This window comes from Ovis canadensis, chromosome 3 (assembly GCF_042477335.2).
Source record: "Ovis canadensis isolate MfBH-ARS-UI-01 breed Bighorn chromosome 3, ARS-UI_OviCan_v2, whole genome shotgun sequence".
Lineage (NCBI taxonomy): Eukaryota > Metazoa > Chordata > Mammalia > Artiodactyla > Bovidae > Ovis > Ovis canadensis.
In genome coordinates, this window is record NC_091247.1 from 223408698 (window position 1) to 223436397 (window position 27700).

The 27700-nt window shown below is 60.8% G+C and overlaps 2 protein-coding genes across 18 annotated transcripts in view; one reads left to right on the forward strand and one right to left on the reverse strand.

The window, feature by feature from the left end:
- Nucleotides 1-13850, forward strand: part of SGSM3 (small G protein signaling modulator 3) — a 34136-nt gene extending 20286 nt beyond the window's left edge. The window contains exons 2-22 of one of the 13 annotated variants that reach the window (XM_069586075.1): nucleotides 5265-5376; nucleotides 5861-5946; nucleotides 6323-6389; nucleotides 7665-7861; nucleotides 7939-8046; nucleotides 8564-8707; nucleotides 8924-9119; nucleotides 9569-9714; nucleotides 9940-10164; nucleotides 10640-10694; nucleotides 10844-10971; nucleotides 11061-11216; nucleotides 11345-11399; nucleotides 11571-11620; nucleotides 11784-11936; nucleotides 12048-12118; nucleotides 12239-12287; nucleotides 12363-12448; nucleotides 12948-13070; nucleotides 13155-13215; nucleotides 13376-13850. In XM_069586075.1, coding sequence (XP_069442176.1) covers nucleotides 5370-5376; nucleotides 5861-5946; nucleotides 6323-6389; nucleotides 7665-7861; nucleotides 7939-8046; nucleotides 8564-8707; nucleotides 8924-9119; nucleotides 9569-9714; nucleotides 9940-10164; nucleotides 10640-10694; nucleotides 10844-10971; nucleotides 11061-11216; nucleotides 11345-11399; nucleotides 11571-11620; nucleotides 11784-11936; nucleotides 12048-12118; nucleotides 12239-12287; nucleotides 12363-12448; nucleotides 12948-13070; nucleotides 13155-13215; nucleotides 13376-13381 — 2169 coding nt within the window. In that variant the 5' untranslated portion in view covers nucleotides 5265-5369 and the 3' untranslated portion in view covers nucleotides 13382-13850. Of the gene's footprint in view, nucleotides 1-5264; nucleotides 5377-5860; nucleotides 5947-6322; nucleotides 6390-7664; nucleotides 7862-7938; nucleotides 8047-8460; nucleotides 8708-8923; nucleotides 9120-9568; nucleotides 9715-9939; nucleotides 10165-10639; nucleotides 10695-10843; nucleotides 10972-11060; nucleotides 11217-11344; nucleotides 11400-11570; nucleotides 11621-11783; nucleotides 11937-12047; nucleotides 12119-12238; nucleotides 12449-12947; nucleotides 13071-13154; nucleotides 13216-13375 lie in introns of all 13 variants that reach the window. The other 12 variants (XM_069586069.1, XM_069586072.1, XM_069586073.1 and 9 more) reach the window with 12 other exon arrangements.
- A 123-nt stretch (nucleotides 13851-13973) lies between these two features.
- The window catches only part of MRTFA (myocardin related transcription factor A), a 202637-nt gene continuing 188910 nt past the window's right edge, over nucleotides 13974-27700 (reverse strand). For all 5 annotated transcript variants that reach the window (XM_069586063.1, XM_069586064.1, XM_069586062.1 and 2 more), the window contains 9 exons: nucleotides 25621-25796; nucleotides 25042-25173; nucleotides 22772-23037; nucleotides 21944-22115; nucleotides 19652-20860; nucleotides 19192-19287; nucleotides 18666-18818; nucleotides 18366-18426; nucleotides 13974-15331 (listed from right to left, as the gene is read on the reverse strand). In XM_069586063.1, coding sequence (XP_069442164.1) covers nucleotides 14829-15331; nucleotides 18366-18426; nucleotides 18666-18818; nucleotides 19192-19287; nucleotides 19652-20860; nucleotides 21944-22115; nucleotides 22772-23037; nucleotides 25042-25173; nucleotides 25621-25796 — 2768 coding nt within the window. In that variant the 3' untranslated portion in view covers nucleotides 13974-14828. The remainder of the gene's footprint in view (nucleotides 15332-18365; nucleotides 18427-18665; nucleotides 18819-19191; nucleotides 19288-19651; nucleotides 20861-21943; nucleotides 22116-22771; nucleotides 23038-25041; nucleotides 25174-25620; nucleotides 25797-27700) is intronic.

A 27700-nucleotide genomic window follows, 5' to 3' on the forward strand; every position in this document is an offset into this window, starting at 1 on the left:
GTCTTCCTGTTCAGTCTGATCAGTTTGATTTTATTGATTTCAGAGGAACAGATTTTGGTTTCATTGATTTTTCTCTCTTTTTGGTTTTCTATTGTATTGATTTTGTGGTTATCTTTATTGTTTTTTTCTTCTGCATACTTTGGACTCAGTTTACCAATAAATTCAACAACTTGGATAATAGTAAAATTCCTTGAAAGTACACAAACCATCAAAGCTCACTCAAGAGAAATAGATAATCAGAATAGCCTTATCTCTATTAAAAAATTGTAGTTGAAAATCTTTCCATGAAGGAAACTCTGGACACTGGAGACTTGATAGGTGATTTTATTTCAACATTTGAGGAAGAAATAATGCCAGTTTCTATACAATCTTTTCCTTAAAGTGGAAGAAGAGGGACTAAGTCCCAGTCATTCTGTAAAGCAGATACCATCCTGATAGCAAACCCAAGAAAGGTGTTAACTAGGAAAGAAAACTACAATCAAGCCTTCTTTATGAACATAGATAAAAAGTTCTTAAAATTTAAGTGAATTTCCTTCCACAATTTCTGAAAAGGAAAATATAATCACGATGACTCAGTAGGGTGAACTTTAGGTATTATTCCTCACATTCCTTGCAGGTGGCTCTCTTCCCAACCTTGGGTCGCTTACACACACACACAGACACACACTTCACATGAAGATTTGGGGTGCTGTCCGCAGATTTCTGGAGTTCTCTGCAGGTCTCTGCTCTACATATTCAGGCTGCTTTGGTGGCTTTTAGCTCTCAGCAGCTCCTCGGCCCTCCTGGGTGTCCAGTCCTGACTGCATTCTCTCTCCAGGTGGTCACAGAGCTCAGCTCAATTGTTCTGTCTCTCCCCGGCTTCACTGTCCTGTGCAGCCTGTCGTCCAGTGTTTGGAAGCCATAGTTTCGTGTATCTTTCTGGCTTTTTAGCTGTTCTGGTTGGGAAAGTAAATCCAGTTCCTTATAGCTCCATCATGGCCAGAAGCAGAAGTCCGTAACTGGAATATGAAATGATTATATCACATTTTACAGTGTCAGTATAGCCAGATCTTATTAATTCCCATATTATCTGACGTATAAATTGTTCTCGTGTTTTTGTTGTATAGATGATGCTGAAGTAGACCTTTTCATGCACATACTTTTTTGCTTCTGTTGAATTATTTCCTTAAGATAAGTTTCCAGGAGAATATTACTGGATCAAAAGGTAATTTTAAGAATTGCATTTACGTGTTTTAATCTGCTTCCAGTATATTCTTTGTTATTCAAGTTTCTGCCTCTTAGTACCCCTGTGACAACAGCAGGGCCACCAGTGACCTGGCTGCTTCAGCCAGCTCCCAGATGGCTGCTTTCAGGAAGGTTCCCATAGCAACCGGAAGCTGGAAAAACCTGCCTGCCCAGATTAGTGATATCACTTCCAGCTCCTGTTGGGAACTCAGGGATTCGGGGGCAGTTAGTGAGAGAAATGGCCTATATATATAATTTGCAGAGAGAGTCATTAAAATATATCGAGTCTGGCCTGTTCTCACTGTTCCCACAATAGCAAAGCCAACATCATTCCTACTGCGTCACCACCCCCTGCCCTGCAGTCTCTCTGCACAGCAGCCAGAGAGAACTTTTAAATCCGGAGTCAGATTGGGGCTCATCGCTGCTTAGGACCCGTAGGAGAATGAGACCCGGCTCTCTGTTGCGCTGTAAGGCCCTCCTGAGCCGGCTGCCCCTGCAGCTGCTTCCGCCTGCCGCGCACCCCGCTGCTGCGCCTGCCGCCTGGATCCTCCTGCCTCAGGAGCCGCAGGACTTGGCTCCCACTTCCTTTTGTTTGGGTCTTTGCTTGGATGTCACCTAATCCTCAGAGAACTTTTCCTGACCACGTTAGCTACGTGGCCCCTTTCTCCTGACGCTTCTGTTCCTCTTCCCTCAGAGGACTGTAGCTAGCACCGTCTGGCAGCTGTTTCTGTGTTCGCCATCTGAATCTCTGTTGGGATGTAATTGTGGGGACTTGCATTTCATTTTTGCATCTCATCCCTGATAGCCATGCTTGGCTCATGGCAGCGCTCAGTAACTGCTGAGTGACTGAACGAACAAGGGGCAAGCCAAGGTCGGGAAAGGTAGTTGTATGCTGAGAACTGCCTTCCCAGCCCGCTCCGTCCTCCACAGACAGCACCCGCTTCCTCCGCACATTCTCCACCCTTCTGGAGGAAATAGCCAGGTCACTACCTCTGAGGCGCTGGTGATGAGAAGTGTTTCTGATGATCTCAACTGGCATGTGTTACACTGAACCATAGGAAGTTGTTGTTTTTTGAGGTTGTAATGGATGGTTTTCAGCAGTTGTCATATGGCCTTTAGTAACCTCAGTGTAGAGGGTCCAATAATTAACAGTAACCTTCCAGAAGTTAGGAGGACCCCTGCTTATCGCCTGATGCTTCCTGAGCATTCACTGTGTGTCAGGGCAGTAGCGCCCTTTGTGTTCTCATGCCATCCTCATAACCATTTTAGGACGTAAGTACTGTTATTCTATCCAGTCTGTGGAGAACAAAACTGAGATTCAAATAAGTGATGTGAATGTGCCCAAAGTTATAAGCGGGGAGCCACAGAGCTGGGGTGTGAATCCACATCTGTCTGACCAGAGAGGTCTTCACTTGAACCGCAGCACCGTCTGGCCCTGCACAAAGGTGGCAGAGGATGAGCTGGAGAGCCGCGCCCTCCTAAGGCTGATGCCCCAGCAGCGTGCTCGCCCAGGGCTCCGGGCCGCAGTGGCGTGGCCAAGCTCTGGGGTTCTTCCCAGCACTGCCGAGCTGGTGGCCGACCACCAGCCTCTCAGCCGGTGCCACGCCGGGGACACGGTTATCAGGGTCCGTTTGGGAGACTGTGCGTGGGTCTCCTCTCGGCTTGTTGCTCATGTGTGAGGACTGGAGATAATCTGCATCAGAACATGCTGTGAGGATGAATGCTGGCATGATTTTAGGAACTTCTAGCTTTAATGTAGAAATACTTGCTCCAGCCATCACAGAATTCTGATTAAAACCAGGCCCCACATACCTGTCACACTGAAGGAAGACATTACGTCTTCCTTTCGCAAAGCAGACAGACAGGTCTAGGACGGCTGGCCCATTAGGGAAGTGGGTTCTGCCATCTGTTTCTCAGCAGGACTTGTCTGAAAGCAGGAGGGCTGCCTCCCAGGTGGGCCATCATGATGAGCATTTAGCTCATACATGGCCCAGTTAGGTTGTGTCTGGGCAGGAGGAGGGGCTGGTGACCCAGCTGAACTGCCCTTGGGACAAACTGATTAGTTTTGGCCCCAGATTTGCAAGTGTGTCTTTAAAGAGAGCTAAGATTTTTTTCATGTGCCTAGTTTTCAACGTATGCTGGAGTAAAGGGTCCATAGGCTGATGTTTTCTCAGGGTGCCCTCGATGGTTCTTTGACTTCCCTTTTTGTTTCTTGCTCACTCACCTGATCCTTTGAGTTTACCCAGAACTCTGCAGACAGCAGGGAGGAGAAGAAGCCAACAGCTGTCACCTTCGAGCTCCTGTCACCTGAAAAATGGCAGAAGGATGTTTAGGGCTAGGTGGATATGGTTCCAAAACCTAGACGGCAACTTGTCCTAAAAGATTTCAACCACATCTCCATGGTTATCTTCTGTTTATGCTACCTTCCTTTCATTTCAAGGTTAGAAGTAAAAGGCTTCATTCAGAAAAAGGCTGAGAAACTGCGTTTCTGTCGAGGCTCAAGCAGGTGGTGATAGGTTCTTTCTGAAAGGAGCAGGTGAGAAAGTGAGAGGAAGCCTTGAGCGCTGATGCCTCCGCTGACTATTGTTTTAAAATTGAGATACAAATCACATGCTACAAAGTTTACTACTTTTACAGTGGATAATTCAGTGGTTTGAATATTTCATGCTGTTGTGTGGCTAATCACCACTCTCCAATTCCAGACCAGTTTTCACCTCCACAGATAGATACCCCGCACGCATCCTTCCCCTGCCTTCTGCCGTCCCCTCTCCTCAGCCCCTGGCCGTCACTAACCTACTTTCTGTAACTGGGGATTTGCTTCTGCTGGATATTTCTTTTAAATAGAATCATACCGCTATCCATCCTCTTGTGACTGGCTTCTTTACCTGAGCATACTGTTCTTAAGGTTCACTATGGTGTGGCATTCTTAGCACTTCACCCCTCTCTACGGCTGACTGATACTCCTGTGTGGACGTGCTGTGCCTTCCATAAACCCCTGCACCGGTTCGTGGACACACGGGCTGTTACTGCATTTGGCCCAGAACGCGCGGTTCTGCTGTGAACCTCCATGTAGTTTTCTGTATGGATACCTGTTTTAACTTCTGTGGGTAGGAGTGTAACTAGGAGTGGAATTCTGGGGTCACATGGTAGCCCTATATCTCACCTTTTGAGGAGCGTCAGAGCGCTTCCCACAGCAGCTGCGCCATCTGACGTTCCCACCAGCAGCAGAGGAGGCTTCCAGTTTCGCCACATCCTCGTCAACCCTGATCATTGCCTTTTTGATGATAGCTGTCCTCGTGGCTGTGACATGGTCTCTTACTGTGGTTCTGATGTGCATTTTCCTGGTGACTAATGATGCTGAACATCTTTGTACCTGCTCACTGGCTACTTAACATCTGTTCTTTAGAGAAATGTCTGTTCAGATCTTAAGCTTGTTTTTAAAAATTGGGCTATTTGTCTTTTTATTGTTGAGTCACTTTTTTAAGTGGACAAAAAGAGGCAAGGGTTTAAACAATAACAGCAGATTTAGTTAGATTGCAGCTTCATAGTTTTCCAGCTGTGAGTGCTGAAAAGTGTGGTGGATGAAGTGGAAACGCCAGAGTCAGGTGAGTGGAGGTACTGACTCAGACGTGTTCTAAGTGATTCCTCAAAAATTCTGGCTTTGAGGAACCTATTCACGGAAGTTTCGGTAGTGTCTGGTCTTTGTTTTCTGTTTGGGGGACGTTTGCTTGGGCGTAGAGCATCAGGAAGTCTGTCTGTGTGGTCCTCTTCAGCCGCAGGAGTGCGGGGACTGAGCAGACTCTCCTCTTGGCCCACAGAGCTGTCGAAAACAGCAGTTTTATAGCCTCTTCACAGTGTCTTTCCTCTTGAACGAAATGTTGAGAACAGTAGGCTTTTTCTTTCAAGTGAGACTTTTCTTTCCGTGTCAAACATTTCCCTTGCCACCGCCCTGGACCAGCATAGCAGTCTATGTATAGAAAGGACCCCCTGCAGAGGGGCTGTGGTAGCTGACTTTCCCCTTTGCACTTCTGCCCGAGCAGATGTTTCTGGACCAGATGACACTTGAGGAGCCTCCCAGCTCTGAGACACTAGGCTAGGAAACCCCAGTCTGGATCTGCAGAAGATTCTCCTGTCCTCTCCGCACAATGTCAGGTGGGAGGCAGGGGCCTGGCTTGGAAGTGGGGTGACGGGCCCTCCAGGGGGAAAGGAGTCTTTACCCAAAAGGACCTTCCTGGTGGGAGGGAAGCAGGCTTGTTTCCCACGGACCTTCGAGGGTCACGTGGACCGTCCAGGTCAGAGGTAGAGAAAGGAGGAAGTCTGACAGGCCTTGAGGGGGGTTACTGCCACTGTCTCCTGTTTCTCCGAGTCCCTGTCCCCCTCTCCCTGCAGTCCTCATACGCAGGTGGAAGGAGAGCCGGGGAGGAGGGCAGTTCCGTCTGGAGCACACCGCTAGTCTCCTGTAACTGCCTCCAAAAGTTGCTCGTTGCTAGCTTTCTCCGCTCCCACGTCCACCCCACTCTGGATGGTCCAGTCCTTTACCGGTGGCGCGTGGGGCGTGGGGGTGTCTCAACCTGCATTTCCCCTTGGATACTCTGCATTGTGTTTATCTCCTATTGCTGGTCTTCCCTGCTTTTAGGAAGTCACGTGCCTTCTGCCAATGGCCCCTTCTCAGCCCTGACTCCGAGTATGTGGCCCCAGGAGATCCTGGCCAAGTGCGCACAGGTACAGCAGGCTCAGCGGCCCTGCCCCACACTGGGCGCCCGGGGGCCACCATCTGCTGCAGGTGTCTGGGAGGGGAGCCACTCCCCTGTATTCACGTGGGCCCCAGAGACAGCTTCTTAGCGCCACAGCCTCTGTGAGTCAGGCATTAGGTTGGAGAAAAAGTAAGACCTCTGCTCTCGGTATTATGGGGACACGAAAACACATAAAATGTGTTTCTTGCCTTGACCTTATTATCTTTGACCTCTGAGGAAAACAAGGAAAATGCGGGGAGAATTTGAGAGGGTCGTGGGCCCCGTAGCTGAGAGATGACCACGGGAGGCTTCAGGGAAGGCTGGGAGGAGTGCAGTAGTGCCGACCTTCCCACCCCCGGCTCCAGGAGGAGGCGGCCGAGGAGCAGCCAGAGGTCCGCTACGACGAGTTCGGGTTCCGCGTGGACAAGGAAGGTGAGACTGAGCCCCTCGGGGGTAACCTGCCCCCGTCCTTGTTGGGGAGCACCAGCTCTGTGACCCATGACACTGCGGTGGCCTCGGGCTCTGGATGTTTCACCCTGATGTTCTAGAATCATGCACAAAGCCACATCTGATGCTGATGCTATTACAAGTATACGGAGTCCTCCAGGATATTTTTGGTTTTGGAGAGGGCGAGGTTCCCTTTTTTCTTTTCTTTGCCACTCTGCACAGCTTGTGGAATCTTAGTTCCCCAACCAGGGATTGAACCTGGGCCCTTGGCAAAGAAAGTGCTAAGTCCTAGCCAGTGGACCATCAGGAATTCCCTGTTTTTGTTTTTAAGATTAATTTTATTGATCGTAATATGATAATAAAAGCAGTAATGTTCATTATAAAGAATTTAAAAAATACATCAAAGATGTATTTAAAAATACAAAGATGTATTTAAAAATACATTAAAGATTAAAACAAATCAATCCTTAATCCTACAACCTGCAGATAACTGCTGACATTTCAGTGTGGTTTTTCCTGGCTTTGTGAGTGTCTGTTTGTACCTTTCATAACTAAGATGGTATCATATACGTGTTTTTATATTGTTCTTATATCTCTTCACCTTATTCCATGAGCATTTGTCTGTCAGTTAAGATATTCTTTAAAGAATATTTTCTGTGACTGTGTACTGTCCCATCATAATGGGCTGGTCATCGTGTATCTGCGACCAGTCTTCTGTAAGCGAACCCCAGGCCATCCCCACTGCTTGCTGCTATCGGTTGCCACATGGGCGCTTGGGAGGCTGTCTGCCAGAACCCAGGGTGGCCTGCCACCAACCAGATAACTGACTGAGACCAGCCGTCTGCAGGTCATGCACATTTCCAGTTCTGACTAGTCTTCCTTGTTGTCTGGTTCATAGGCAGGTATTTATGAGTTAAAAGCTGCGCCTGAGAGGAACATAGGGAACTTTCTAGTATGATGGGAGTATTCTGTATCCTGACGGGGACAGTGTTTAGATGTTTGTTTATTGATCCTCGACAAAGACGAGGCCAACAGGATTTTCAGGGTAGAAGGGTGAACACCTAGGGAGCAGGGATGGTGGGCTCATTGGTCTGGTTTAGGGGAGACAATGAAGAGCGCAGATTTGCTGTCCAGGGTGCCAGGGAAGTGGCTGGAAAGGGGGCCGTGGGTTTCAGCAGTGAGATCGGGGCAGTGGACCCTGAGCCTGGCCCTCTGCTCTCGGAGCACAGACAGCGGGGTCACTGTTCCCCCTCTCCACAGATGCAGATGGCACCCCCTATTCCGGCCAGCTGCTGGAGGACCCCCCCCAGAGGCTGCGCTGGCAGGCCCACCTGGAGTTCACCCACAACCACGACGTGGGGGACCTCACCTGGGACAAGATTGCCGTCTCGCTGCCCCGCTCGGAGAAGCTCCGCTCCCTGGTGCTGGCCGGGGTCCCCCACAGCATGAGGCCACAGGTGAGGCGGGGGGCCACGGAGGCCATGGGGACCGGGGCCCCGCGGGGACTGAGTGCTGTGCCCTGCCCCCTCCTCAGCTGTGGATGCGGCTGTCTGGGGCCCTGCAGAAGAAGAGGAACTCCGAGCTGTCCTACCGAGAGATCGTGAAGAACAGCTCCAACGATGAGACCATTGCCGCCAAGCAGGTGAGGCCCTGTGGTGGGGGGCAAGGAGTGGGGGGAGGCCCCTCAGGGGTGGCCAGGAGGCAACCTTGGGTAGTCCTTTCACCCGCACACCTGTGCCTGGAGCCAGCTTCTTCCTTGGTTCCTCTATGGGTTGGGGGGACAGTCAGAAAAGTCACCATACCCAGTGCGTATTAGGGTCCCCTGGAGACTTTAAATGCAGGTTTCCAGGCTTCTTTCCAGAGATTCTCATTCCATAGCTCTGGCTCTAGCCCCAGGCTTCTGTAGTTTTGTTGAGAAGGTCCCAGTGAACCACCGTGGCCTCAGCTGCACACCAGCTGGGCTCTGACCCCCAGGGGAGGAGGGTTAACTTTGACCCAGAGCCTGAGGACCCCCCCTTCCTGGGAGAGAAGCCAACTTGAGGTTTGCCCCACACAGGGGTCCCTGGCCTCCTCCCCGGGGGCCTCGGTGTCGGGGGTGCGGAGGCTGTGCCGCTGCAGCTGCGCCTCACCGGCTCTTGTTGTGGGCGGGCTGCCGGCAGATCGAGAAAGACCTGCTCCGCACCATGCCCAGCAACGCCTGCTTCGCCCACGTGAGCGGCGTCGGGGTGCCCCGCCTACGCAGGGTGCTCCGAGCGCTGGCCTGGCTCTACCCGGAGATCGGCTACTGCCAGGGCACGGGCATGGTGAGCACAGCCCGGGGCGACCCATCTCACCGTCGGGATGGGAGGCGGGGAGGAGAGAGTGGCGGGGGCGTCCAGAGCAGGGAGAGGGCTGCCAGGTGCCTGAGGCGGGCACATGGTCTGTGGTGTGACCCCCACAGAGGCCACCTTACTCTGATGGGTCCCCCCGACAGTGTGTGGAGACCTGGGTAGATGCCCCTCGTCCCCCTGCCCTGCCAGGTGGCTGCCTGCCTCCTGCTCTTCCTGGAGGAGGACGACGCCTTCTGGATGATGTGCGCCATCATTGAGGACCTGCTCCCCGCCTCCTACTTCAGCACCACCCTGCTGGGTGTGCAGACGGACCAGCGCGTCCTGCGGCACCTCATCGTCCAGTACCTGCCTCGCCTGGACAGGCTGCTCCAGGAGCACGACATTGGTGAGGGCCCGACCCGCCTCTGCTCTGGGTCCCGGGGTCCCAGCTTGGGCTTGGGTGCCGCGGGTCTGAGACCTCGGGAAGTGGCTGAGGACAGTACCTGGAGGCTCAGGAGGAAGAAGGGGGCGTGCCCCCCTGCGCTGCTCTCTTGCTCTCTGCAGCCCTGCCTTCTACACGCGGGCCTGGGGGACGCCCCGCCTCCTCCATGGCTCGCGGGCCTGCCGGACGCCCCGCCCTTGCAGCCCTGCCTCCTCCACGCGGGCCTGCGGGACGCCCCGCCCTGTGGCCCCGCCTCCTCCACGCAGGCCTGGGGGACGCCCCGCCCTGTGGCCCCGCCTCCTCCACGTGGGCCTGGGGGATGACCCGCCCTGTGGCCCCGCCTCCTCCACGCGGGCCTGGGGGATGCCCCTCCCTGGCAGCCCACCGCCCCTGGCCCCGCCGTGTGTCCGCAGAGCTGTCGCTCATCACACTGCACTGGTTCCTCACGGCCTTCGCCAGCGTGGTGCACATCCGCCTGCTGCTCCGCCTCTGGGACCTGTTTTTCTACGAGGGCTCCCTGGTGCTGTTCCAGGCCACACTGGGCATGCTGCGCCTCAAGGTGACGGCCTAGCCCCGGCGTCAGAGGCGGCTCCCTGGCAGCCCCGCCGGGCCGGCCCTCCGCCGGTCCGGGTCACAGCCTCCTGCGGCCTGAACATCAGCCCATTGGGGGACGGGGGTGTCTCTCAGGGCCAGGGCCTCCTTGTGCTCAGCTTGACCGTGCAGGGAAGTCACCCCGGTGGCTTGGGTCTGCCAGGCGGTGACGCCCACCCTTCGCCCGGCCCAGGAAGACGAGCTGATCCAGTCGGAGAACTCGGCCTCCATTTTCAACACGCTGTCAGACATCCCGTCGCAGCTGGAGGACGCGGACCTGCTGCTGGCGGAGGCCATGCGGCTGGCGGGCTCGCTCACCGCCGTGGCCGTGGAGGCCCAGCGCCGCAAGCACCTGGCCTACCTGCTGGCCGACCAGGGCCAGCTCCTGGGCACCACCGCCACCGCTAGCCTCTCTCAGGTGGGCATGGGAGGGAGGAGGCCCCGCTCACCTCCGCTCCTCAGCTCCCAGGGCCCAGCTTGCCCGGGTCACTGCTGTGGAGGGACCACCAATTTGCCCTTGGCACGTGTCTGCCAAGAGCTACCCTGTTTGGGTGTAGGATAGACCCAGGTTTGATTTGACCCTCAGAGCTGGCGTCAGAGGCCACGTTAGAGAAGGCAGCATGAGTGAGATGCCAGCCGGGCCTCGTGTGGGAGGGCTCTGCTCGCTGCCCCCCTGTGCTGGGGCGCCATCTGAGTGCTGAGTGCCAAGCCCTGCTGACCTGACTTCATGCCCGCAGGTGGTCTGGGTGCTGGACGCCCGGCCCCACTGACCTGACTTCGTGCCTGCAGGTGGTCTGGGTGCTGGGCGCCCGGCCCCACTGACCTGGCTCCGTGCCCGAAGGTGGTCTGGGTGCTGGGTGCCCGGCCCCGCTGACCTGGCTCCGTGCCCGCAGGTGGTGCGCCGCAGGACTCAGCGGAGGAAGGCCGGCATCACATCGCTGCTCTTCGGTGAGCGCTCCGTGCAGGCGGCCGGGCGCTGGGCTGGGCTCTGAAAGTGGGGCAACGGGGGTGATCAGACTCACGCTCCATGTAGACTCTGTGCTTCCTTGGAGTCGGGAGGAGGCACAGCCACGGCTGCTGTTGTCTTGGCCTCGCAGGGGAGGACGACCTGGAGGCGATGAAGGCCAAAAACATCAAGCAGACGGAGCTGGTGGCAGACCTTCGGGAAGCTATCCTGCGTGTGGCCCGCCACTTCCAGTGCACAGACCCCAAGAACTGCAATGTGGTGAGTCTCGGCGCCCAGCCGTGGTTGCAGGGCTTGACCGGGGCCGCACTTCCCTGGCCTGAGCAGTGGCCTTTCTGCCGCCCTGGCAGGAGCTGACCCCGGACTATAGCATGGAGAGCCACCAGCGGGACCACGAGAACTACGTGGCCTGCTCGCGTGGCCACCCGCGCCGGGCCAAGGCCCTGCTGGACTTCGAGCGCCATGACGACGATGAGCTGGGCTTCCGCAAGAATGACATCATCACGGTGTGTGGGGGGAGCGGGCGCCTTCCCTTGGCAGCGGGTGGGGTGGCCAGGCCCTCGCTTGGCCAGAGCTCCAACCCAGGACAAAGCCAGGCAGCCAGAGCCGAGCTTCGCACGCTTTTCCTTGGCAGATTGTCTCTCAGAAGGATGAGCACTGCTGGGTGGGCGAGCTGAATGGCCTGAGAGGTGAGGCCTCCGTCTGGTCTGTGTCGTGCCAGGCTGGGGGGAGGGCGGGCCAGGCTGCGGCGGTGCGGGGTGTGCTCGGTGTCTCTGTCTCCCTGTGTCCTCAGCCCCGTCGGGGGTGGGAGAGCTCAGGACGCAGAGCCGCGCGCCTCACGGGCTCTGCTTCTCCCCCAGGCTGGTTTCCAGCCAAGTTCGTGGAAGTCCTGGATGAGCGGAGCAAGGAGGTGAGCACGCACGTGAGGTGGGCCTGTCCCCGGGGGCCGTACTCCTTCTACCCTGAGGCTGGTGCCCTCCTGGGCCCCGGGCTGTGTCCCCTGGGCGTGTGGAGCGCTTGTGAGGATGGGGAGGGGCTGGCTGAGGCCCTCAGACCGTGTCCTCCCCACTCAGTACTCCATCGCGGGGGATGATGCTGTGACAGAGGGGGTCACAGACCTCGTGCGAGGGACCCTCTGCCCAGCCCTCAAGGCCCTGTTTGAACACGGACTGAAGAAGCCTTCGCTGCTCGGGGGCGCCTGCCACCCCTGGCTGTTCATCGAGGAGGTGAGTGTCCGGACTCCGTGGAGCTGGTGGGGAGGTGACCTGCTCAGCCGGACTCTGTGGCTCTGACCTGGTATCTACCCTCGGGTCCCCGACACTCACCGTGCCCCCCAGGCAGCGGGCCGGGAGGTCGAGAGAGACTTCGACTCCGTGTACTCACGCCTGGTGCTGTGCAAGACGTACAGGTAACCTGGCACCTGCATCCTCCTGCAGGTCGCCCTCCTGGCAGCCTGGGGCCGGGGATGGAGGGGGGGGTATGGCCCGAGCCCACTAGGGCGGTGCGGGCAGCTCTGGTCCCCCCTCAGGTTGGATGAAGATGGCAAAGTCCTCACCCCAGAGGAGCTGCTGTACCGGGTAAGGGGGGCCTTGGGTGGACTGGCCTCTAGGGTGGGCAGCTGGGGACACCTGAGTGACCGCTGTGCCCCCCAGGCTGTGCAGTCCGTTAACGTGACCCACGACGCCGCACACGCACAAATGGACGTGAAGCTCCGCTCCCTCATCTGCGTGGGGCTCAAGTGAGTGTGTGCGCGCCCATGAGCAGGGTGTGTGTGTGTGCGCGTGCCCCCACGGGGGGCGGGGCTAAGCCGGGCAGACGGAGGTGGGCGGCGGCCAGGGTGGCTCCCGAAGGTTGTCCTCCAGCATGAGACTGGCCACCGCTTGGCAGGGAGGGATGCTGGGGCCCGTGTAGCACTGGTTCCAGTGAGGTGAGCAGTCAGGGCTCACCAGGGACCTGGCTGCAGGCTGACGGATGCCAGCCTTGGGCAGGCCAGGCAGAGCATGGGGTTTCTGGACTTGCCACCATGCAGAGGGGTGGCGTCCAGGCTGTGCTGACCTGGGGCAGGGGCCCCTGAGATGAGCTCAGAGCACGCCGTGCAGCTGCTGGCCAGCGAGCAGGCGCATCACTGGCTGAGCGACCAGTGGGGCTGAGGGAGGTGGTGATGGCACCTCAGACGCAGGAGGGGTGGTGAGGGGTGGGGGCGCGGGCCGCTGAGAGGGCTCCCTCCCTGCCCCCAGCGAGCAGGTGCTGCACCTGTGGCTGGAGGTGCTCTGCTCCAGCCTGCCCACCGTGGAGAAGTGGTACCAGCCCTGGTCCTTCCTGCGCAGCCCTGGCTGGGTCCAGATCAAGTGCGAGCTGCGGTGAGGAGACCCTGGGCTCCTGCAGGCCCAGCCGGGGGGTGGCTGAGCCCTGCCAGCGTCTGACAGCCCCCTTTCGCCCTCCAGGGTCCTCTGCTGCTTCGCATTCAGCCTCTCCCAGGACTGGGAGCTTCCTGCAAAGAGAGAGGTGGGTGGTGGGGCCTGCCTCCCAGGGGACTGTGGCAGTTGGGGCAGGCTGGCATCAGTGCCGGGGGCCGCCTCCCCCAAGCATTTCTGGGTGGCCGAGGCCTCAGGGGGGCCCTGAGTGCTGGCCCTGCCACCTGGCTTCCTCACCGTGTGCCCAGCAGCCGTGACAGGAGGGCTGTCTCATGCAGGAGGAGAAGAAGCCCTTGAAGGAGGGCGTCCAGGACATGCTGGTGAAGCACCACCTCTTCAGCTGGGACATCGACGGGTGACGTGCTCCTCCAGGGGCTCCCCCCCCCCCCGCCCCCACAAAGCAAGGAGAGAACGGCCAGCCCTGGCCAGCTCCAAGCTGCAGGGTCGAGGGGAGGACATGCTCCAGAGTTCTGACTGGGCACCATGGTGGGGGGGTCAGAGAGGCAGAGAAGGGCAGAGGGTGGCAGGAACAGGTAGGAGTGCCCTGTCCTGCCAGCGTCTTTACAGAGGCCCTGGGCCCAGCTCCACGAAGCCAACCAAAAACCTCAGTGAGGAGGTGGAGCGCCAGCTTTGTGCTGTCAGGTTTTGCTCAGGAAGAGCGTGGGGGTGGCTGAAGGCTCCTGGGCATCTGTGATTTATAAATAAACTCTTGTCTTTGAGAAAGCACCTCCCTGCCTCCCATCCAGCCCGGGCTGGGAAGTGGCATCAGGGTCAGGGCGTGGACACCTGGGACCCAGCCCTACCGCCCATGTCTTGTCTAACGTGGATTGAACGAGATGGACCAGCAAGAGGTGTTTTTGTTTTTATTTTAAAAAGTTCACACAGCTATCCCACCCCCGGTTTTGGTGACTCCACCCCTCGTCCCCTGTGGATGACTCTGACGGGCAGGAGGCGGCGGCCAGAGTCTGAGGGCCGCCTCGGGCTCCCCTGCCAACCCTGGCCGTGGTGGCTGCAGTGAGGCAGCAGACGGAATGTGGGCAGGAAGCACCCCGCCCTCGTGGCACTGATAAGGAGCAGGAAGCAGGAGGGTGGGGCTCAGGCTGTGGCGAGGTGGCTACACGTCAAACACAAGTGATGGGCGGGACCGCGGTAAGCCGCGCCCGGCCCTGGGAGCGGTGGTCTCCAGGCCCTTCTGTGCAGAAGGCGGGGGCAGCTGCACCCACCCCCGCCGAGATATGTGTATACGTATGGCGATATATAACATAGAGGTATGTACACCTGTACAGAAACTGCCACCAACCATACATGGCTGCGCTACAGCAAGACACTAGGAGGCAGGGAGCCCCTCCTGGGAGGCCTGGGACGCTGGTGTTGGCGCCGCGAGGATGGTGAGGTAGAGGCCCAGCCCGTGCCCCCTCGGGGCAAGAGAGGACACGCGGGCCCGGGCTCTGCCTCAGCCCCGGGCCTCGCCTCCTGAGCAGACCGCAGCTGGCAAGTGCACCCCGACCTCACAGAAGGAGGTCAAATAGAAGCCCGGCCCATGCAGGCCTCCGCGAGCACGGGGCGGGGCCCGGCACCGCCTCCCTGGAGCGGGCAGGGCCTGTGATTGTCAGGACTTCCGGCCTCACGGAGGGGCGGGATGGGGCTGGAAAGTGCCGGGCGCCCCGGAGTTCTCGGGGCCTCTAGCCCTCCCACCCCCGGGAGCTACAAGCAGGAGTCCCAGTGCAGCTGCAGGTCGTGGCCGTCGAGGAAGTCCGTGGAGAAGAGGCTGGGGGCCGTGGTGCTGAGCGGCGCCAGGCTGAGCACCGGCCCGCCCGACGACAGCTCCAGCCAGTCCATGCTGTCCAGGTGCCCGTCGGCCAAGTCTAGGCCCACACCGCTGGGCTCAGGCGCAAAGTGCAATTCCGAGGTGTCCATGGGGGATGGGGGGTGGTCCAGGATGGCGGAGCTGCTCAGCATCTGGCTGTGGAGGTCGTCGATGAGGGAGAGGGGTTCCGGTCCCTCGTGTCCGCCAGTCAGCAGCGGCAGCCCTGTGCTGCTCTCCAGGAAGTCCTCCAGGCGCCCAGGCAGGGCCGGCGAGCCCGACGGCGGCGGGGCGGCCTGAGGGAGCTCGGCCGCGGGCGAGGGCTGGGCGGCCAGGGGCGAGCCGCAGGCTGCTGTGGGGGGCACCTTCTCTTTCCCTGGCTCCTTGAAATCCGCTGAGATCTCTGCCAATTGAGAAAGCAAAGGGGCGTCAGAAGCCAGCCTGAGTGTGACCTGCAATTGGAGCCCCCCCTTACAGCACATACAGATATTAGCTCAAAATGGGCCAAAGACCTACATTTAGGAGCCAAGACTAGAAAAGAAAAGGGAACAACTCTGTGACACGGAAGTCAGTAGTGATTTCTTGGCTGTAACACCAAGTGAAAGTGAAATCGCTCAGTCGTGTCCGACTCTGCGACCCCATGGACTGTAGCCCACCAGGCTCCTCTGTCCGTGGGATTTTCCAGGCAAGAGTACTGGAGTGGGTTGCCATTTCCTTCTCCAGGAGATCTTCCCGACCCAGGGATCGAACCCGGGTCTCCTGCATTGTAGACAGACGCTTTACCATCTGAGCCACCAGGGAAGTCCTCAACACCAAAAGCATAGGCAAAGAAAAAATAAACTGGCCATCATAAAAATTCAAAACTTCGTACATCAAAGATCACTATTGAAAATGAAAAGACCATACAGCAACTATACTTCAAAAAAGTTAAAATCAGTGATAAGCCAAGCCATGGAATGGGAGAAAATACTTGCAAACCGTGTATCTAGGTAAGTGATTGGTACCCAGAATAACTCTGAGAACTCAACAAAACCCAGCTGGAAAATGGACCAAGAACAAGACATTTCTCCAGAAGAATATGCACAGGTGGCCTATAAGCACATGAGAAGATGCTCAACACTAGTAATATCAGGGAAAGACAAAAATTTGAGAATGAGTGTTGGTGAGGATGTGGACCAACTGGACCCCTTGTGAGTGGCTGGTGTGAATGAAAATAGTGCAGCTGTGTGGAAAACAGTCCTGCAGTTCCTCCAGACGTGAAACACCCAGAATGACTCAGCCGGCAGCTCAGCCTCTACATGCGCACCCCAAAGAACGGGATCACGGACTCAGACACCAGTGCTCAGGACAGCGTTGCTCACAACAGCCAAAAGGCAGAAACAGCCGAAAGTGGGTGAAGGGATAAGGAATGACCCGCACGTCCAGTGGATGAAGGGATAAACACATTGGTACTGACACAATGGAACACTATTCAGCCCCAAAGAAATTCTGGTAAAAGCTACATGGAAGAACCTTGAGGGTATTATGCTAAGTGAAGCCAGCCAGAGACAAGGAGAAAGTGGATGACTGCACTCCCACCCGTTGAGAACAGTCAGTTCCAGAGACAGGAAGCAGAAAGGGGGGGAACAGGGAGTTAGTGTGAAGGTGACGGTCAGCACAGGACGATGCAAGAGTCCTAGAAACAGGGAGCAGTGATGGCTGCACAACCATGTAAATGAACCTCATGCTGCTGAGTTTGCACCTTTCAAAGATGACTGTGGTGGAAAACCATGTTATATATATTTTATCACAATAAAAAAAAAGTAATGCAGAAACCAGGCTTGCTCCTTGGCCCTCCAGGTCCCATCCCAGCCGAGCGCCAGATGCCCAGTCCCGCTCCCCGCCTCCCTCTCCCTCAGCTCGCCTGCGCGCCCCCCACCTGCGGACGCCCTCTCCGAGGCTCTGTGGCCCTCTGGGGGCAAACCACCCCAGCTTCCTCCTCTGCCGTCTCTTCTTCTCAGCTTCCCACAGCCCCTCTTCCGGCAGCCCTACCCTCCCGGAGCCTCAGCGCCACCGGCCTCAATTAGGAACGTACCCCAGGCCCCCACTGCAGACCCTGCAATCTGGGGAGTCTCCCCAAGATCAAAACCAGTGACCTCGACTGTTTTGTAATTGAGGTTAAATCCACCACTTTAAAGTGTCCAAGCTCATGAGCTCTTACTCTTCCTACTGACACAATTAAATCCCTCAGGAGAGAAGCTGCCTATTTCTCTGCCCGCACAGACACGCCCCTGGAGTCTCCTTCACCTCCAGACCACCAGCTCGTCCCACCAGCAGGCAAACACGCCTCCTTTCCACACCCACCCCTTTGTGGGGGACCCCCTGCAGAGAGTGGTCTAGACCTGCTGTCTCCCACAGCCCCAGCCTCTCCAACTGGCTTCAGGCAGGCTCTGGCCGCCGACCCACTGTCTGGGCTGAGGTCACCAGCCGCCACCACGACACGGCCAGGTCTCGGTCCCCAGCTTTCCTGAGCAGCCCTCAGTGGCCCTGGGCCTTGATCCTCTTGAGGGTACAGCTCCCTCTCCGACCCCTGGTCAGCCTCAGCAGCTTGAACCACCACCCCTCCCCCCGCCACTTCCTCCTCTCTGCACACCCAGCTTCCCGCACAGCCCCCCCCTACTCCTGCCCCCAGCCCAGACCTCCCCTGGGCTGGCCTGGTGGTCCCCCCATTCAGTCTAGGGGCTGAGGCGCCCACGCCCCCGAGCGCTCACACTGCTGCTAACACCGCGCCCCCGGCCGCCGTGTCCCCTGGCCACACACCTAACAGCCACAGGAAACTGAACTGGCTCTCTGCAGACGCTCCTGGGCTCAGCCCTCCTGTGGCCCCCTCACACCCCGCTCTCCTGGATCACCAGCCTCCCTGTCTGCCCTTCCAGAGGAGCCACCCTTCATGCGAAGCTGTGCTATGGCTCCCAGCGTCGCCCAGGGTCCTGGCGCCCCCAGGCCTCTGTACCACCCACACCCGCTCCAGTCCGCCCTGCAGCGCTGAACAGCACCCAGCAACCCTGACCCCGACCACCCCCCCACCTGGGACCCTTGCCTCCCCTGCTTTTCTTGACGCTCCGACGGACAGTTTGTTTATTCCTCCATCACCTCCCCACGATAGACGCAAGCACCGCAGAGGTGGGCGTCTCTCACTGCCTCACCCTGGGCTGTGGGCACAGCGCTGGGCACGCGGTGCAACGGCTCAGGATAAGACAAACGTGTGCTGAAGATGCCCCCCACGGGGCCCTGCCCGGCTTCTGGGACGCGCCTCACATGCCGCTGCCTCCTAAGTACTTACCAGGCCCGCCAGGCATTGTGTCAAGAACCAAACCAAACCCAATCACCCAAGCCCCAGCTGGAGACACGGGGGCAGGCAGGAGGGCGGGGGAGGCAGCGTGGGGCCTGAACTTTACCTCCACTCTGAATCAGAATGTCAAACAGGTCATCCATCTGCTGGCTCGAGGAACCATTCTCCTGTAGGCCAAAGATCAGAAAAACATGAAGACCTACGACAGGAAGCCCCAGCCTGGCTCAGAGCAGACCCTCCCGGCCCCGAGCCAGCAGTCAGGCCCCCGCGGGCTGCGCCAGGCTCCCACAGCCCACCCTCTCTCCTGTCCCGACACCCCCTCTCCAAGGCCTCTTGGAGGCCCCCTCCCATGAGACCCGGGGGACTGTGACCACCCACCCCACAGGCCCCTGGCCACCCTCTTTACCTGCGGCCTGGGCTGCTGGCTCACGGCTTCCTCGTAGCCAGGTGGCTCCTTCTTAGGCTGAGAAGCGGGGGTCCCAAACAGGGGCTGGGGTGGGGGCTCCAGGTCCATGCGGCCCGGGGGGCCGGGAGCTGGAGACTCAGGCTGGGACAGAGGCTGAAGGAAGACAAGAACCACGGCCGGCTGAGGGCGGCAGCCCGGGCCCTGCACCAGGCAGGCAAAGCAGGGAGCATCCACCTCCGCCCAGGCCAGCGGACGGTGCAGCTACACGCGCTCTCGGGGAGCTTCGTGGACACCCCCGGGGAAGAAGCCATACAGGATGGGGGTGGCCCTGACCTCTGACCCTACCGAGGACGAGTGGCTCCCTGGGAGCCCAGGGCACAGGTGGGAGCTCCAAGCTGACCGCCCCTCCCCTTCCCGGAGCTTCTGCTCAGGGCCCGGGTCCCTTCCGGAGTCCCCAGGTCCTGTCACCGCCCCCACCCCCCAAGCCCTGCACGGCTGAGGCCACACAAAGCCTAAGCAGGCTTACCTTTGGCGCAGGCTGAGCAGAGGGTCTGGGCTGTGAGGGTGGTGGCAGCAGGGAGCCAACTGCCAGCGTCGCCTTGCTGGGGGACAGGTGGCCTCTCTGAGGGGAAGAGGGGCAGGGCTCCCGTCAGGCCCCGCCCCCTCCCGGGAACACCCCACCCTGCAGCAGGGGCAGGAGGGGCCCGCCTGGTGGGGCCACAGACAAGCTCTGACACTAAGGGCCACGGCCGGGGGCAGGCCCTCACAGCTCCACCTGCAAGGCTGGGGGTCTCACACAGGGGCCCCAACCTCCCCAACTCCCACACAGTCTCAGCCCTGCGTGGGTGACCTCGGGTGGGCAGCCCTCGTTTGGGAGGGCTGAAGGGGACGATCCAAGGACGTGAGCGCAACCTGCCCCCCTGGGGGCACTGTCACTGAATGCCCTCTCGCCCTCCCATGGGTCCTGCACCCCCTGCCCCAGGTACCTGCTGTGGGCTCCCGCTGGCCAGGCCAGAGCTGTCTGTGTTCTTCTTGGTCACGGTGAGGACAAGATGGGCCCCTGCAGAGTCAGTCAGGAGGGGGGGTGGTGAGACCCCCTTGACGAGGCCCTGTGGGCCCAGCAGCAGCTGTGGGGCTGGGGCCGGCTCAGGCTCGGGCAGCACGGCTTCCTGCTTCACCACCACGACCGGGGGCACAAGGGCACACGTGTCTGTGTGGGGGGTGGCAGGGGCCGCGAGGCTGGGGCTGAAGGGGAGCTCAGGGCCCGGGGGCTGCCGGCTCAGCTGGCAGCTGGTGAAGCTGTTCTCCTGCTTCACCGCGGGGCCCAGAGTGACCAGGGCTGGGGCCGGCTCAGGCTCGGGCCCCACAGCCTCCTGCTTCACCACCACGGCCGGGGACACCAGGGCGCGGGTGTCTGCGTGGGGGGCGGCGGGGGCCGAGAGGCTGGGGCTGAAGGGGAGCTCAGGGCCTGGGGGCCGCCGGCTGAGCTGGCAGCTGGCCAGGCTGCTCTCCTGCTTCACCGCGGGGCCCGGGCCAAGCGGTGCGGGGGCGGGGGCCGGCTGCTGGGCCCTCTTCTCCTGCTCCAGCTGCAGCCTGAGCCACTCCACCAGCTGCTGCTTCTGCCGGAGCATGCGCGTCAGCTCCTCGATCTGTTTGTCCTTCTCCTGCAGCATCTGGTCCTTGTCCCGGCCCTCCAGCTCGGCCCGCGCCCCCGGGCTCCGGCAGCAGGCCCCAGAGCGGGGGCCCTCCTCCTTCACGAGGACCTGCAGCGGCGAGGCCTGCAGCGTGAGCTGGGTCACCGGAGACGTCACCATCTCGCCAAAGCTGTCCCCCGGCGTGGAGTTCTCGTCGCCTGTGCTGAGCAGTGACCGCTCTGAGGGGGTGGGGGAGACAGGGGGCGTGGAGCCGGTGCTGCCGAACTTCACCACACCGTTGCTGGTCACCGTGGCCACCACCACCTCGGCCGGGGCCAGGCCCGCTGCCACCAGGGCGGGCCCCGTGCTGAGCCGGGCGGTGGGGAAGGCGACCACCACCTCACCCGCCTTGGGCAGGAGGGAGGTGGCGGGGGCCTTGGGTGCTCCGGGGCTGGCAGGGGTGACCTGCTCCTGGTAGGCACGCAGGCGTTCAATCAGGTCTGTCTTGGTGCCCGAGACGGGCAGTGACCGCAACTTCAGCTCCTGCTTCAGCTCTGCCACCTGCGTAGGCACAGGAGTCAGGGCCACTGGGGGGCGGAGAGCAACACCAGCCTCCATCCAGTGGGCCTCGTCTTCCTGGGCCCCACCAGCCACTTCAGACACATCAAGGCCCGGCCCTGCCACAGCCTGGAGGAAGAGGCCTGCTTCTGCGGCCCCTCCTCCCCGTCCTCGCCCCTTGGCTGGGCAGGACACGTCCACAGTTGTCTCCAGCCCCAGCCTGCGCTCAACCAACACTCGAGTAAACACTCTGCATCTCACAGATGAGAAAACTGAGCTCAGGACAGTGAAATGACTCCTTGGAAGTCATACTGGTGATGTCATGGTGGGCAGAGCTAGGAATGAGGGCCGGGTCTCTAGGATACCAAGGCCCGTGTTCAGCTCCCCACCCAAGGGCTGTGTCTTGCTGGGACCTGGGTCATGACTAGGAGGGAGCAGGCTGGTCCAGGGCACAAACTCTCGAGAGAGAATGTGACCCATCCCCCTTCTGACTAGGGCAGAGCATGCAGGCCAGGCCCAGGCATCTCCCACCCCCAAGGCCCAGGACACAGTGGGGTCTGTGCCCCAAGTGCGGCCGCTCTCTCCTAGGTGGACGCAGCACTCACAAAGCAGGTTCAGTGAGACGTCAGGAGCATGAGGAAAGGGCAGTGCTGCAGAGGAGCCCTGACCTGAGCCCTGGCTCGACCACCACCCGGGCCTGAAACCTCGAGCAAGCCTGTCCACCCTCTCCCCCAGGCCTCGGGCTGCTCACCCTGAAGCCAGGGTGACACCCCCGTTCCTCACACTGCACTAGAGACTGGGAAATCAGAGGCACGCAAGTGCTTGGTGAGCCCACGGCCCGGGACGAACACCAGCTGGTGTCTTTAATGACAACGATGATGATGAGCAGAGCCAGGTGAGCCGCCAGGTGAGCCTCCAGGCGGGCTCCAGGTACCTCCGCTGCAGAGCCCAGAGTCCAGAGCCCCGCTCTGCCTTCTGTGGCCGTAGTCCCCAGCCGGCCGCCCTCCCTGCCTGACGCCAAGCGCCTGACGGCCCCGCGAGAGGCTAGGCTGGCAGCAGCCAAGGCCACCAGGCGCAACCACCTACCTTCATGTCATCCAGGTTGGCAGGCAGGGCCCCCGGCTTGCCCGTCAGCGAGGTGCTGTTCTGTCGGACCAGCCCACTGGGCCCAGGGGCGCCTGAGCTGGAGCTGCTGCTGGTACTGGAAAGGCTGCGCGACGGGGGGCCCCCAGCGCTGCCCCCTGCCTCCCCTGCCGGCCTGAGAGGAAAAAATCACAGGAATGAGCCCGCGCCAGGCGTCGCCCTCGGCTTCTGCTGGGCCGGCTGGAGAGGGGCACAGGGAAGGGCCCTGCTCCCGGACTGCTCTGATGGGACTGGGACCCAAGGGTCCCTGCCAGTCCAGGGTCACCCACACATCACCGGTCACCAGGCAGGCCTGTGGGTGGGCGGAGGGGCACCTATTTGGGTGGGGCCTTGAGTGGGCGGGGCATCACCTACTTGGGTGGGGCCTGTGAGCAGCAGAGTGGCACCTACTTGGGTGGAGCCTGTGGGCAGGGGGGGCCCATGGGCGGGGCCTGTGAGCGGCAGGGTGGCACCTACTTGGGCGGGGCCCATGGGCAGCGGGGCGGCACCTACTTGGGTGGGGCCTGTGGGCAGGCGGGGCCCGTGGGCGGCAGGGTGGACCTACTTGGGCGGGGCCTGTGGGCAAGCGGGGCCGTGGGCGGGGTGGACCTACTTGGGCGGAGCCTGTGGGCAAGCGGGGCCCGTGGGCGGCGGGGCGGCACCTACTTGGGCGGGGCCCGTGAGCGGCGGGGGCGGCACCTACTTGGGCGGGGCCTGTGGGCAGCGGGGTGGCACCTACTTGGGTGGGGCCTGTGGGCAAGTGAGGCCCGTGGGTGGCAGGGCGGCACCTACTTGGGCGGGGCGGGCAGGATGGTCTGGTAGTTGTAGTGCTGCTGCTGCTGCTGCTGCTGCTGCTGGTTGAGGATCTGCAGCTGCAGGAAGAGCTGCTGCTGCTGCAGGATCTTGGCATAGGAGGAGTCCATGGGAGGAGCCCCCTTGTCCTGCTTTTGGTCCGGGGGGATGTACTGGTGGTACTTGAGCTTCTTCACCTTTGGCTTCAGCTCCTTGGCCTTCTTGCTGCGCTGCGACTTCTCACCGGCAGACTTGGGTTGGCTTTGCTGGGGGCATGAGAGGGCACCGTCAGGGGCCTGGGCAGCTTCTGAGAGGGCCGTGCATCCCCCCTGCCCTGCCAGAGAGCACCCCTCCCAAAGAAGAGGCCTCCTTGGTGCCCAGGAGTGCGCCCAGGATGGAGCGAGGGCTGATGAGGGGGCAGTGCTGTGACCCGCCCTGCTCTTCACAGAGGTTCCAGCCTAAATGCACAGACAGCCTCCCTATGACCCCGAGCACAGAGGGAACAGGACGCGGGGAGAAAGAGGGCCCCTGGGAGCTCGCACATCCACTCCACACGGGGTGCAGACTGGCGAGAACCCGGCCTTGCCAGGAGCCAGCCTGTCTACCAGAAGATGAAGCAGCGGCTCAGGGCAATCAGTGGCTCGAGGTCACACAGTGGCTGTGACCTCGCCCACGAAGGAGCCGAGATCCAAGCCCAAGACTCCAAAAGCTCCTGTGTGCACCCACAGCCGGCACACACGGCAGCCTCCCGCTGGGCCTCGAGAGTCCTCTGGGGTGAGGGCAGGTGGAGCTGAGTGCGGCGCGTGAGCAGGGAACGGGCCGGGCAGGACCGAGGGGGCCTCGCAGCATCTGCACAGAGACCCGCAGAGGGAAGGGTGGAGACTCCGTGCGGAGTCAGCGGGGGTCTGGTTAGGGGGCCCTGAGGACTGACAGGATGAGGAAAGAGGTGACTGACTAGGGGAAGAAGGGGCAGCAGAGCTGCAGCAGCCAAGCAGTTTAACGGTTCAGGGTTCTGTGCTCTGACGGTGCCCTCCCCATGGCAGTGGGGAAGAGGGGCGGGGGGCCTGGGTGTGGAGAGGGGGAGAAAGCGAGGGGCCGCTGGGCCCAGAGCACACTGGGAGGACGGGCAGGGGCCTGAAGAGAGGCCCCAGCAAGGCTGAGGGTGCGAGAAAGGCTGAGAACGGCCAGGAGCACCTCACTGAGAGGGAGGGGGACAGGGAGCCCGGGGAAGCCACCAGAGAGGAGAGCGACCCAAGCCGTCAGAGGCAGCTGGGGCTCCTCTGGAGGAGGCTTCACAGCAGGGCTGCGGAGCCAGAGGCTGAGGCGCTTCCAGAAAAGAGGAAGTTAGATAAAGACACACACGGCTCTCAGAGAGGGGAGGTGGGCAGAGGCAGGTACCCGACCTGTGGCGAGCAGCTGGGGGAGGAAATCTGGGGAAAACCTCAGGCGTCCAGGCCAGTCGGGGACAGACCACAGAGACAAGGAAGGCGCGGCCAGCTGCCCAGGTAGCGGCCGGGGCCCCCGGGGCCGGGAGGAGCAGGCCCGGGGCGGGGCGCCAGCCCAAAGGGACCAGGAGCACCTGGAGACACAGAGAGGGCTCGGCCAAGGCTGTGAGCAGCGGGAGGAACGTGGGCGGCCGGAGGCTCCGGGCCAGGGCCTACGCGGAGGGACTGCAGAAATCAGCCAAGCGCAGAAGCAAGTGGGGCTGGAAGGAAGGGCCCCTGCCCGGCAGGCGCGAAGCACAGGCTGAAGGGGGCAGGCAGGGCCAAGGCCCCAGAGGCCGAGGCAGGAGGCTCGGCTGGGCAGGGAGGCCCAGACGCTGGCTCATGGTGCTGCTGAACTCAACCTCACGGTCCAGCACCGAGTCCCCGTGCAAAGGTGCCCGTGGATGTCTCGTGGGCTGAGGCTAACTGGGGCCCCTTCAGGTATTTCATGTCAGGACTTGGAGAAAGAGAATGAAGACGAACTCCCAGCACAGCTGGCCAGTGACCGTGGGCCCACCACCTCACTACTCGATCCCCTTAAGGTCTCATGAGGCCATGAATGGGGCGGGTAGGAGTGACAGCCTGCCCTGCGCTCAGCACACCGGGGCCATGACTGCGGCCAGCGTCCGCGGAGGGAGTGGGCAGGCTGCCTGTAGCCCCGTGGTGGCCTCTGCTGGTCCATGACCAGGAGGAGAGGGTGAGCACCCCCACTGCAGACACTGTCCCCACACTGGAATCAGCGAGGCATTGGGGGCGGGGGGCAGTGGGCTGGGGGTCTGTCTGTACCTTGATGAGGGTGGGGAGGGGCTTGGCGGTGGGGACCGCGGTTCCGTTGGTGAGGCTGGGAGGCAGAGGAGGCTGCTCTGCCAGGAAGAGCGTTTCTCCGGACTCTGGGCCCACGGGGAGCTGAGACACAACCTGGGAGAGAGGTGGGGATGTAAGGACACCCCAGAAGCTGCACCACCTCCAGGCTCCAGCTGGTGCTGCAACCCTGCCTGGCCTGCCCGGAGGTGGGTGGCCGTCACCCTCTCTGATGGTCACTACTGAGGGCAGAGGAAGGCAGGCTGAGAAGAGCAGCCTCCAGGGTGGTGGTGGGAGAGGGGACTAGAAAAGGGGGAGCAGAGGGTGGAGGAAGCGCCACGGACCCGCACACACTCAGGAAAGGCAGCTGTTCTGCACGAGGGGACACGGGGCGGCGGGGAGGCCTCCGAATGTAACTCCGAGGGGCCTGCTGCCGACAACCCCCCTACCCGAGCTAGCGGGGCAGCTCCTCCCGGCTTCCCGCCCCACCTGGGCCCAGGGAGGGACCTCGCCAGGGCAGCTCCAGCAGGTCTGGGCCCCTGGGGAGCGGAGGGGGAAGCTCACCTGAGCGGGGGACACAGAGGTGGCACTGGGCGGCGGCTCGCTGACTCGGGCTTCCAGGGGCGACGGCACCGAGCCCTGGGACTCGTGGCTGGCAGGCTGCTCAGGCGATAAGGCGTCGCTGCTGTCCTCGTCGAAGGACGAGCTGTCTGCTACTTTCGGGTAGTTCACCTGGCCCACTGGAAGCCAAGGCCCGGGTGAGACTCCTTCGGCTGAGGGCCCTGCTCCCCAGCCAGAGGCTGTCCTCTCGCCCCGCAGGCAGCAGGAGCAAGCAACTGGCAGCTGCCCTGCCTCTTGCACCCAAACGAGCTGGAGGAAAGCTCGTCCTCACAGCCCCGAAGTGAAGGCCAGGAGAGTCAGTCCTACCAGCCCTCACGGCGCTGCCTCGGCAGCACAGGCCTGACCGCTGGCCCGCTGGGCCCCCTCGCCCCGCCAGCCTGGAGGCCGCTCCTCGTAGCCCTCCCGTCTCTGCCCACCCTCTGCCCTCTAAGACAAGACGCAGCCGTGTTCAGTCTTCACGGGGAACGTCTGCCCGCCCTCCCAAGCCTGTCGCCGCCTCCACCTCCTGCTTCCTGGCTGTTGCAGGCACTGTATTTCCACCCTGGGCACCCTGCGAGGCGGGCTGAAGGAGTCTGGGAACAGCTATAGGGGTGCAGCTCCTCCCCTGGGCTGCCTGACTCTCCGAAGACCATGAACAGACCACTCTTTAGCCTCCGGTGGTTGTGCAGGTAGAGGGCAGGGCAGGGCAGAGGCGGGGAGGAGGGCCGCCGGCTCGCCCAGGTGAGGCAGGGCCAGTGGCTCTCAAAGCCCCAGGGCCCGGGGGCAGCGAGGCCACCGCCCGCCCTCCCCGCTGTGAGGGCGCAGGGCCTGGAGGCCTGTGTGCCTGGGTTGGGGGGCCCAGTGTGGAAATTCCAGACACAGAGGGAGGGGAAGAAGGGGACAGGGCAAGCAGGGCGTTTCACGAGTCCTGTCACAACCCCGCGGCCATCACGGTTAGAAGAGAAGCGCGGCACGAGCCGCCGTCCACACAGAGGCACCAGGCGCAGGGCTGAGTGGGGGCCACACCCCAGACGAGGAAGAGGAGCGATCTGGAGCGCTCCCCCTCCAGGGCCGTGACCCGAGGCCACAGGAACCTGGGCAGGATGCCCCTGAGCTTACACTCCCCCCGCAACCCACCAGGCTGACCCTCCTGGCCCCCCGAGGGGGCACAGCCTCTGACCACTGTGTGCCTCCTGCCAGCCGCTCAAGGCCCAGGTTCCTCCCCCAGCCTCTCACTCCCAGAGAGGGGACCAGCAGGACCAGGGAGCAGACGGAGGAGCCTCGGGTCCACCCCAATTCAGTCCAGGGGTCACTGCAGGGTCCTGCCCTGTGGGAGTTCACGGTCCAGGCTGTGGGGCACTGCCAATGCTTTGCTCTGTGTCTGTGTGGCCAGGCTCACGCAGGCCGGGCGCCCGGCCGACTCTTGGCAAACATTTATCAGATCTGGGATGGCGGGAGAGTCCAGAATGACCCTGGCCCAACCACTGGCTGTAACTAGGGGCTGTTGTAGAACGTGCTGGAGATGTGGGTGGGAGCACACGGACATGAGATGGCTGGATGGCATCACTGACTCAATGGACATGGGTTTGGGTGGACTCCGGGAGTTGGTGATGGACAGGGAGGTCTGGCATGCTGCTGTCCATGGGGTCGCAAAGAGTCGGACACGACTGAGCGACTGAACACTGACTCAAGGCAAGATGAACATGTGGGCGAAGTAGGGGATTCAGGGAAGCGGGTATTGAGACCCCCAGCTCAACCCACCTCTGCACTGGTGCAGGTGAGGCCCAGGGCCTGCCTCTGCTGAGTCAGGCCCCGGGCCCCACCCGGCCTGCCTTGAGCCAACCTGTGCCCTCCCATGCCCACTCTGCCCAGAGACCCAGCTCACACTTAGAGTGGGAGCACTGTGGCTGCCTCCCAGGGCAGATCTCAGGCCCACAGCAGCTACAGGAGCACGTCTGTCCCAACCTCGCCATGGTGAGGGGGTCAGGGGTGCAAGCCTGACCGTGCACAGGGCCCTGTGGTACCCCTGCCCCTTTCTGACACC